The 11,429-nt window shown below is 43.8% G+C and overlaps 1 protein-coding gene across 1 annotated transcript in view; it reads left to right on the forward strand.

Moving 5' to 3' along the window:
* Positions 1 to 11,429, forward strand: part of LOC117551548 (vacuolar protein sorting-associated protein 13B) — a gene marked incomplete at its 5' end in the record, with an annotated part of 227,326 nt that overhangs the window by 208,169 nt on the left and 7,728 nt on the right. Inside the window, 10 exon segments of the mRNA XM_034224450.1 lie at positions 427 to 707; positions 1,266 to 1,393; positions 1,471 to 1,667; positions 2,733 to 2,851; positions 3,469 to 3,898; positions 5,551 to 5,715; positions 6,136 to 6,364; positions 9,022 to 9,198; positions 9,395 to 9,565; positions 10,889 to 11,065. Coding sequence (XP_034080341.1) covers positions 427 to 707; positions 1,266 to 1,393; positions 1,471 to 1,667; positions 2,733 to 2,851; positions 3,469 to 3,898; positions 5,551 to 5,715; positions 6,136 to 6,364; positions 9,022 to 9,198; positions 9,395 to 9,565; positions 10,889 to 11,065 — 2,074 coding nt within the window.

Genomic DNA, 11,429 nt, shown 5'->3' on the forward strand with positions numbered 1-11,429 from the left:
AGTCCTGGACTCTGCAGCACAGCGGGGCTTCTCTGCTATCAATTTAGCAGTGATCTCAATGGGAGAGAGGAGGGTACAATAACAATGTGGTTTTACCATGTATCTTTGGAGTAATCACTTTTTCTTCTCTTCTGTTGAAACTTTTGTCCAATGGCTTTATTCTCTGTTGCTTTCCTTACTACCATTCTTTATTTGTCTCTTCACATCCAAATGTTTTGCTTTTATGATTTTCCTTCATCATATGCTTATTTTACCTCTCCCTTTTCTCTCCACTCCACTTCGGTCCTTACAATTTCTTTTTCATTTCACTCTTCTCCTATCCTAAAATCCTCACCCCTCTACAACTATTTGTTCAACCTTTCCTTCCCTTTATCTCCTCTCCCCTCTTCTTTCCTTTTCATAATTGTCATCATGTCCTGTCCTCAGGCCTGCGAGATCCCAGAGACAGCCCAGTTCAGCCTGGCCCCCTCTGAAGAGCTGTCCAGACCCTGCTCTGTGCTGTGCTGGGACCTCCTGCAGACCAGCGTCCAGGGAGCGCTGGAGTTCCCTCTGCCGCTGAGATACATGCTTCTCCGCCTACTTCCCAAGCCTGGTGGTGGAGTTGGATCAGCAGGATGGAGCCTGCCCGCTCCGATCCGATCAGACTTCCCCAGGCTGAGTGTGTCTGTTCCTGGGGAAGCAGAGTCTGTGGGGGGCCTGAGCAGTAGGTGGGTTAATCAGAGCGTACGTTCTATGCTGGCTGCTCCATTTAGAGCAGGGCACTGAATCGGGCTGGCACAGCCGGGAGGCACAGCTGGTCATAGCTCGTTAAATTCTTCAGATGAAGCAGAATGTAAAAAAACTCAACATTATCATATATCATGTCTTTCTTGTCTCACCTACTTTCTGTCTGCCCCCATTTCTTGTGGCCATTTGTTATAATTTAAGTCCAAGTCAGAAACAATTTTACACACAATACAAAGGCCAATGAGCATATCATATTTGCCTTCACACTTGTGTTCTGGTCCGAGAGGCCATATTGGCTCTTTTTTAATGTGTGTAAATGTAAATCGTGAAGCCAAACACAAATATGGACACACACAGAGCCAAAGTGTGTCAGCATCTGGCCTCAGTTCGGGGTCTGCCCATGGATGCACCTCAGAGATTTGCAAATGGACATAGCAGGGATGTGACATGTAACATGTTGGTGGGTGTGTGAGCTCTTATCTGTGTGTGGTGAAAGGGGCTGGGATAGGAGCTGACTTGTTTTTATTCATTTTTTGCAGAAGCATAGTACTGACATATCAAGAACACCTTGGGGTGACATACATCATCCTGAATGAGGACCCCTGTCCACGGATGGTGATCCACAACAAGTGTCCTATCCCACTCATGCTGAAGGAAACAGTCAAAGGTAGGAAGGGACACAATTCTACTCTCATCTCGTACTACTTGTATACCATTGTACCGGTTCTTCTTGTTTTCAAATAGAAACTGCAAGGACTGAGGTGTACTGCCGTCCTCTGCCTGCTAACTGCTCCCTGCACCATGAGCTCTACCACCATTTCTCCAGTTTCCCTGAGTGCAGACAGAAAGAGATGCTGCCCACACTGCTGCTAAAAACCACGTCAGACCACAGCTCCACTGACTGGACTGACCCCATAGACATCAACTGTCCCGGGACTCAGGTAAGGGCTTGGGTGAGATGTACAATTATACAGGATTTTGTCTCGTATGTCATACCTCAACACTAAAAATACATTACTAAAAATGATCGTCACACTTGTTTAAACACAAATATTTGTTTCAATAACTCCTATCGTGAAAATGTAAACTCTTATTTACTACTGATGTACATTAAATAACTTGTTGTCACAGCTCTCACTGATAGGTGGAGCTGTAGCCTGTACTATGGAAAACAGGATTTGGGATTAGCGAGGTGACAGCCTCATCAGTGGCTTCTCCGGTGTTCAGGATACTTGCTGGATTCTGCACAGACTGATTGGCATAAGTAGTGTTGCGACCATTCCATATAGAGAGTACACGATTAAAATGATTACCTCTACTGTGGACAATCTTTTCAAAAAAGATTAGCAATCTGTCAAATCCAAATGATTCAGCTTCTCTTAAAACTTCAAATCTAATCCAAATCAAAAAAGTCCACTGAGAGTATGGCCACTCTACTGGTCAAAACTGCAATTTAGGATCCTGAAACTCACTCCTATTGTGATCATTTAAATTATTATTCACTACTGATGTACATTCATTTTTTATTGAAATGTGTTAAGCTTGATCACACAGATTTGTGTGTCCACTGGTAAACAGCCAGCACATATTGGTTCAGTCCCTGTGTGGGTTAGTCAGATAGAAAGGAGAAGTGTGTGTAATGTTACGTGTTGTGTCTAGCAAGCTGCAGGCTGGGGTTGAGGTGGAGGCTGTGTATCTCTTGTTACTGTGAGGTCTCAGTCTGACCTCTGAGGGAGGGGGGAGGGGTCAAAGGTCGGACTTGTTATGACTGCTCAGCCAAGTTTAGCAGGGATCTGCTTCCTTTTCTCACTGTGAACTTGCAGTGGTGGAGGTTAAACTCAGCCACATGTATGCTCTGAAACACATATCAAGAGCACTCATCCATGAATCTGTGAAAGGGTCAAGTTTCCTTCGAGATTGAACAGAGTAAAAATTAGCCCATCAATAGAGGATATTAATGATAGGCATATTGATCTATCTGACTGCAGACCTGTGTTGTTGCACAGGTGGTGTTCCTGCCAGGCTTCGGCTGTCTCTACATTGACGTGCTGTATGAGAAAGGCACCCTGGTTCTGTGTCTGGCGCCAGAGGGCGGCCTGGACGCTGTGATCCACCAGCACAGCAGGTTTGTGTGCTCCGGCAGTGCTTTTATTCTTGTTGTTGTATGCAGCCTACAATTTGAACCATGAGAAACTATTCATGCATGTCGTTCTACCTAACTTCAAGCTATCTTCCTGTGTGCCTTTAGTGTTGTTTACGTCAAACTGCTTCATGATTATTGTTAACAGTCATGTTTGCATGCAACATTTGTTTCTAGACTGAAAACATGAAGAAACAGGCATCATTTGGACCACAGGAGGGCAATACAACCTCATGGTTGTCATGAGTGAAATTATTCCATTACATCAACACATAGCAACTTTTTCTTTTGGCAAAACAAGGAATTAATATAATCACACATTAGGTCAATGTAAACAAAGTGTGTCAGACAATGTTCTTGGTTGTGGTGGTTTGAAACTCATTAAACATTGTCAGAACAAGATGAATAAGTTTGGTCTCATTTATATGTCTAAATAATAAAACACCTACTTAGGACTTGAATGATGTCATAGATGGAGATGTTGTCTTTCTTGGACAGTAATAAAGTATAATTAAACATATGACTGTCTAAATCATCGCTAAACATGCATCAATGGCCAGCATGTGTAAATGTATTCATTTAACATGAATGACTTGTTTCAGCTCACCTAAAGCGTCCTGCAGAGTGCTCCTCAGTGAAGCCAGTGTGGTGTTAAGTGATGACATCACCAATCCATCTGGATCTGTGGAGCTGCTCAGACTCACGTTGACCAAGCTGTTCCTCAGCCTGGCTCCAGCCCCCCCCTCCCTGCCCCAGGAGCAGGGAGCCTCTGACCTGGGATCAGCACACATCTCGCTGGTCGAGGTCTATTGCTCCAACCTGCAGATAGACAACCAGCTGTATAACAGAGCCAGTTTCCACTTCCCTGTGCTGCTGTGCCAGGATCAGAGAAGCAGTGCTGAGCCTGGGGGGGGTCCCTGGAGCAGCGAGGCCAACCCCACTGAGTCTCCTGAAGCCCTGGAGGAGTTCAAGCGCTCCTGCTTCCTGCAGCTGAGGATGAGGCTGGCAGGGGACAGGTGCAATGCAGAGGAGGTGAGGGCATGATCTGTCTTTGTTTCTGTGTTACAGTAAAGGGAGCTGCAGAAGCCCTCGGGGGAAAGAGAGGAACAATTATTCTGATGTTCTATTTTTTTTAAGTCTGGGCTATTGGATTATTTACTGTGTTTATGATTTAAGAACAGGTGGATAAGGGTTTGCCAGGATCATATTTTTAAGGTTTTTTATAAAAATCTGTGAAACTATTTTTTTAGTTTTATTCTCATTTATAAGTGCATCACGACCCCATAGTTCTAATTATGACTTAAATCTGCATATTAGCTCCCATCACAAAAGAAAGGCATGACAGTGTTACATACCTGTTAACTCACAATTAAAGTACGCTTGTGTTTCCAGTATATAGAGGAATTAAAACGTGTCTGAAGAACACATTCATATTTTCAGAACATGGGGTAGTGGTGCATTTCAGCCTCTTTATGAGGACAAACTTTCAAAGTGACATTTTACCGAAAGCAGCTACCGTTTTTAAACTATTGTTAGAAAAGTAAGAGGTTTATTTCTCATTCAGAACAATGGAAAGGCTTTCCTTTCACAACACATCTCCATGGAAACCTTTGATCTCTGTGCTCACGTACACAGGTGTTTGATAACGTCGTCACCATGGTAACCTTCGATATCTGCGCGCTGAGATTTTATAACCTTTTTCTTAAAGGGGACCTATCATGCAAAATGCACTTGTGTACGTCTTTTATACATGAATATGTGTCCCCGGTGTGTCAGGGAACTCACCAAGTGTCAGAAAACACAACCCTCTCTCTTTTCCTCCATACCCAAATCTCTAAAAACGGGGCTGCAACGGAGCTGATACAGACTGATCCAGATTTGAAATTGTTCTGACGTCAGAAGCGGGGTGCTCCGCCTATATGGCCAACTCTCCACCTATCAGGGGAATGGGGGGTTGGGCCACGGCCGGCCATTGCCGCTCGAAAGCGCTGGAGACGCTGTAGTATGCCAGGCCTGTAAGTGGCGCTGTAGTCTGCCACAAAAGCAGCGAAGAAGAAGACTTCCCGCGCATGGTTGCCATGGTTGCCCTTCTGTTTAATCTCCGCTGTGGACGCCACAATTCAAGCGTTTGCTCCTGCTGCTGTAATTCTCTCCGGTAGTCCACCAGCAGATGACAAACACCCACCTCTCCGCCTCTTCCAAGGCACGAGGGGACCGTGCGGCAGAGTTTCAGTTAGATTTTTTTTCGCCGGTCAACATGTCCATTAAAGTTTAAATCTTCCGGACAAAATTAGAAAAGTGCCGGTCAAAGGTCTTCTTTGTTATTTATTGAGCTTCAAAACAAATGAATAATGACTATATAATCATATAAGAATAAAACACGGAGGACGGAGATCTCTTTTCCTCCCCCTCTTCTGAAAGCCCAGCAGCTGATCAGAGCACGCTCCCCTCTCCTGCAGGGGGGCGTGGTCAGCTGCAGCTCACAGAATCAGCCCTTGCAAAAACAGGGCTAGAAAGAGCAAATAGAGTGAAATGAGGCATGGCTAAAATGCAGGATCTGTTTGGTATTTTGAAAAAAAAACTTCACAGACATGTTTTATATAGGTATGGCCCTACAATATATTTGTCAAATATAGCATGATACAGTAGGTCCACTTTAAATATTTGTACTGTTTTCTCCTCAGATCACCTTCCAGCTCCAACCTGCCAGAGTCTACCTGGAAGACACCTTTGTTTACTACGTTAAGACCCTGTTCCACACCTACATCCCTGACAGTGCCATGGCCTCGGCCCCAGCGGAGCCACAGAGGGGGACAAAGTGTGGCTCAGCTCCCATCCTCCCTGAACAGGTCCACTATTCATGATGGCATGTTTTTATTCAGGCACTGATCAGGCTGAATGTGTTCTGGTTTAGTCACTGCATTCTCAATAGATTATAACTTCAGCGGTGCATTCAGCTGGGGCCAGACATGCAGGAAGCAGCATCCAACCTCACTTTGGTTATAAGCATGCCCAGGAGCTCTGCTCAATTTGAGCAGTATTTAACTGATACACCAAGGGATTTGTGTTGTTCTTGTCACAATGTTGTAATCATAATTGTAATCATAATTCACATACATATCGTATTCAATAATATTTTTTAGGACAGGATAAAACGATAATCTGTCACATAATGAAGGTGCATGCTAGAAAGGGCTAGAGGTAGAGTCAAGATATTGTGCATTAGTATTCCTGGGCCTTACTTACTAAATGTGTTGCATCTGTCCCAGGTGCTGCAGGCGGTGCAGGCGCTGGTGCACCCTGTGCGGCTGCAGAGGCTGAGCATCCAGCCGGTCAACCTGCTGGTCAGCATCCATGCCTCCCTCAAGTTGTACATCGCTTCAGACCACACTCCTCTCTCCTTCTCCCTGTTTGAGAGAGGCCCGCTGTGCACCACAGCCAGGCAGCTGGTGCACGCTCTGGCCATGCACTACGCTGCCGGGGCCCTCTTCAGAGCTGGTAGGTGGTCTTCCTCTCTCAACTGCCTCAAATTCACCTGCTGCCACATCAGTCAGCAAAGGGTCCAACAAGCCAGCTTGTGTTTTATATATTGACACAGCACCGATTTACAGCATATCATCTGATTTATTCTTGCTATGCTAAAACCAAGGAGGATCATTATCAAAATATTCCTTCACTTTTAATGGCATGAATGCACAAGCCATTATGCTGGCTAATCATGTCCTAAGTGCAGATGATGTTAAAGCATGCGTATTTAGAGCCTGCTGTATTCCACTTTATACAGTGCGCTTCTGGCCGCAGTTACACTTAAGCAAAAATAAAGAAGCTCAGTCGGCAAATAATGATGCCTCTGAATCAATCTCCAATGTGGACAAATGTACATTAGGTCTCATACAGGATTGTTTTCACCTTTCATGCCATGTTGAGGTATCACACACCTGTTAAACGTAGCCCGTCTCATTGAACATGCTTTTTGGGTGGGGCCTTTAAACTGGGTTGTTATCATTCATACATGCTACACTTAATGTGTTTATATATTTATTTTTCAAAAGATCACAAGATTGTCTATCTTCTCAATCTGACCTCTTAATTTGGATCTCAAAGAGCAGCAGACTGCATTGAATTTAACTCTAGAAAGTGGGTTCAATTTGTCTATAAATATTCCCTTAATAATGATATGTTTCAATACATATTGCAGGTAAAAACAGGCAATATGGGTTGAGCCCTAGGTTGTACATTAGTAGGACAGCCCTACATGAATGTGAAAGCAGTGCTCTATTTATTTCAATGGAAAAGAGCAGTAAAAATGAATTTACACCAATGGATAATCATGATAAATAATCCTGATCTCAAAATTGATCAAAACAATGGTAATCATCATTTTGGCCTTAATGTTGCAGGACAATGTGAATTCAGTGAGTACATCTTTCTGTTGTAGATTGCAAGAAACGGGAAATTAATCTGTGTTTCTGAAAAGGTTTGTTTATATTGCAATATTGTATGATTTAAACAAATTACAGTTTAATGTAACTATTACAAAAAGACTGTTCTTTTTTGTATATGACCCCGACACAGAGCCCCCCCCCACAAAACTAATCTCTTTGTTTCGTCAAGTCAGAAATAAAGTCAATTGTATTCAATATTCAAACTGCAGGGATAAAGCTGTACTTGGCTAAAACTCAAATCCAGTGTTGTTTTCACTCAATTTAGGGAGAAATGGACAGAAGAATAACAGGATATGAGCTCGATTAAGAAATTCCACAATTGACTCTCACAATGTGTGGAGTTAAGCTATGAAATGATTGTATCCCAAGGGCTTCATTGCTTTGTGGCAGGAATCACAAACTATATTGCTCCACAAAGTCAAACCTGAACCACTGGAGGCTTGAAAAAGATTTACATCCTATCATTTCATAATATACCCTTTTATTCTAAGCTTTGACTGATGACTCATGGTGTGCAGGCAGTATGTTATAGATAATGCCCTGTAAAGGCTCTGCAGCTCTCCTGCGTTGTCCTGCTGTCGAGTCAAAGCCTCCACACATGTTCTGATTTAGCCGCTCATTTCCACTTCAGAATGGCGTTCTGGGCCGACACTTCCTGCCCGCTGTCTCTCGTTAGAGCCCTCATTTCTGCTCGTAATTCAACGCGTCACTTCACCGCACACTTCTGTTCCTACGTCATCTTGAAGTTAGGGGAAGCATTGCATTCTGGGACTGATCATTTTAGAATATACGGTACTTTGGTCAAACATACACCCACAGGCATAAATCAACATGCATAGACTTATGGACACATGAATACTAAAAGAAGTGCACTATCTATGCATACACACCAGTTTGTGTTTTCGAGCATGACTCAGCCCTGTAAACATCGGCTCCTGTCAGGAGTTTATGCTTTACCCAGACCACAACTGGGACACCATGTGAAGCAGAAACGAGCACTAGGCCTGGCTGGAGACGGTTTCCTACCATTAGATCCCATCACTCAAGTGCAAATTGACAGAGAGTAAGAGCAGAGCGGGGTCGGCGTCTTGAGAAATGGCTATTTGATTTTTGAGATGCAATTGTCAGTGCATGAATATCAATGAGCCGTGCCCTCTGAAGGGGGCTCTACGGTTGAATGGGAGAGATGAGGTGAGATAGTAGGAGGCTCTAAATCTAACTGTGGCACATGTATGATTTCATGCATGAGTGTGCATGTGTTATGCTTTTGGGAATAGTTGTATCGTCGAGAAAATAATTCTGATAGAATAAACACAATGTTGAAAACATAATCATGATGTAAAACATTTTGTAGGTCTGTAAAATGTTTGGATCGAGCTCCCACTCTGAACTGATTTTGGCGAGAGGAGGAGAGTGAGAGTTTACTCCAGGGGCTAGTATGCAGAATGTTCCTCCTAAAAGCAGGTGTTCCAGATGTGCAGTTTAAAAAGTTACTGTGGGATCATACATTATATAAGTTCTGTAAATTGTTTAGTATAACACCAGTCCAAGGCTTTCAGTCCAAGTTAACTGAGAAGCGTAACTGAAAGAGAAAACTGAAAATAGGCTGAAAAGTAACTCTATGCGAAATAAAACATAAAAAGAAAGAACATTCGTTTTATAATACAGGTATCGTTTAATATCCTGTGCTGTGTTTTGTCTGTGCCTCAGGGTGGGTGGTGGGCTCTCTGGAGATCCTGGGCAGTCCTGCCAGTCTGGTGCGCAGCATCGGGAACGGCGTGTCGGACTTCTTCCGGCTGCCGTACGAGGGGCTGACCCGCGGGCCTGGGGCCTTCGTCAGCGGAGTGTCCAGGGGGACCACGTCTTTCGTCAAACATATCTCAAAAGGTAACGCAGATATTCATATTGCCTGGTTAATTTCAGAGCAGGAAATGTATAAGCTCAATGCACACACCTTTGTATTTGTGGACTAATAATATGTAGTAATAACTCACTCTATATTTTTCCCAGACACAGAACATGCATTGTACAGTTTTGAACAAACACTGAACACAGGGATTGAGCATGTTACGTTTGTGTTCAGGCACGCTGACGTCTATCACCAACCTAGCTACGAGCCTGGCCCGGAACATGGACCGCCTCTCGCTGGATGAGGAGCACTACACCCGGCAGGAGGAGTGGAGGCGCCAGCTGCCAGAGAGCCTGGGGGACGGACTGAGGCAGGGGCTGTCCCGACTCGGCATTAGCTTGTTAGGTATTTGGAGATTTACAAACACACAATCACACACACACACACACACACACACACACACACACACACACACACACACACACACACACACACACAACATCCCTGAATAGAAATACAGCAGCACATTGCAGAACAATTCATGTAATCTCTGTTAAAAAATAACTTAGTTGAAATCTGCTCGTGGTGCTGTAACTCACCTTTTCACTAATTCAATCAGAGAGACAGTTTTTTGATGTAACGATATATATTTATTGCCAGGAATACACAGATGCATGTAGGTGTTTGGCGATTAGACCCCGTTGTGCTGGAATATCATTCGGGAGGGGGAAAACCGGACCGATGAAACCCCCCTGGGGTCTAGACACTGGTGGTGGTGGAGGCATGAAGGGATTGATGGATGTCTGAAGAGTAGTGGTTTGAGCTTGAACCTGGATTTGGAAGGTGGAAGGGGTGGAGGAGGGCTGCGTTGAGTCACCTGAAATGACAACTGTCAGGAGGGGAGAGAGCAGATTTAAAGGTTTAGCCTTGCACTATGATAGGCTTGTGGGAATAGAGGCGAAGTGATCATTTTAGCTGAGGAGTGACGCCCCCGATCACTGACTGAGAGGAGAGAGAGTAGTAAACAGGGAATATGTTCTTCCTGGTTGAACTTGCGCTGAGCTTCATTAGTCTGCTTCTGGATAACATAAAGGGGTTTTCGATGAGAAATGGCATGATGACAGAAACAGTGAACATCAATACAATCCCATTCACACAAGGTAGAAAGTGATCCAGAGACATTTCAAAACGTGAAAAATTGCAATCAAACTGTTAAGATTGCAGTAAAAAGAATGATTACAAATAATACCTGAATCCCAAGAGCAAGTCATTGAAATTAGCAATGAATACTGGATCTCTTTATCCTTAGCATGAGGTCACTCGATATGTATCAAAAGATGTTCTTCCTACACACATTTCACATTTTATGGGCACAGCTCCAGAGCGGTGAGACGGAGTGCAGACAGCACAGCAGGGACTCAGTAAACACCCGAGGGCAGTACAACTCAAGACACACAGAGCATATCATCAGAAACCAAACAGCTGCCTGCACCTCTCTGGGTTACAGCCGATTATATACATAAAAAACACGTCATACAAGAAAGGGTCTGACATTTTCTGTTGGGCAAAAGCATGTCTGTATATCTCACTCTGTTTCCCATGTCTTGCTGAAATGACATCACTAAGGGGACATTATTTGCATCCTGTACATTTCCATTCGTTATGTAAATCTATTTTTTGAAGAAAGCCCAATACTAAAGAACAACCACCTGGTCCTTGTTCCTTTAGGAGCGATTGCAGGCATTGTAGACCAGCCCATGCAGAACTTCCAGAGGAACTGGGAGACGCAGAGCTCAGCGGGAAGCCATGCCAAAGGGGTCATCTCTGGCGTGGGGAAAGGCATTGTGGGTGTTTTTACTAAGCCCATCGGAGGAGCAGCTGAACTGGTGTCCCAGACAGGTTATGGTGAGTTCAGGATCAAAGCTAACAGCATTTTGGTTTTTCACTGAAAGACGTGATTGTAACACTCCCATTACTTTTCCTGTTGTTTACAAAAACACACAATTTGTTGATTCAAAAACACAGGGAATGAAAGCACAATCAGAGCATCATTCTCGCTTTGAATATATACAGTATAATTTGGATATGCAGTGGTTCTCAACCTTTTTACACCAAGTACCACCTGAGAAAATAGTTATCTGAACCTGGATTCAGTACCACCATATGACCAATGTTAAAATACAGTCCATGCACAGTTCATGCAGGACTCGGAGGCAAATGTATTCACAATAACATTATTTATTGTCAGCTACATGTACAAGGGCAGTCT

This window comes from Gymnodraco acuticeps, unplaced genomic scaffold (assembly GCF_902827175.1).
Source record: "Gymnodraco acuticeps unplaced genomic scaffold, fGymAcu1.1, whole genome shotgun sequence".
Classification (NCBI taxonomy): Eukaryota; Metazoa; Chordata; class Actinopteri; order Perciformes; family Bathydraconidae; genus Gymnodraco; species Gymnodraco acuticeps.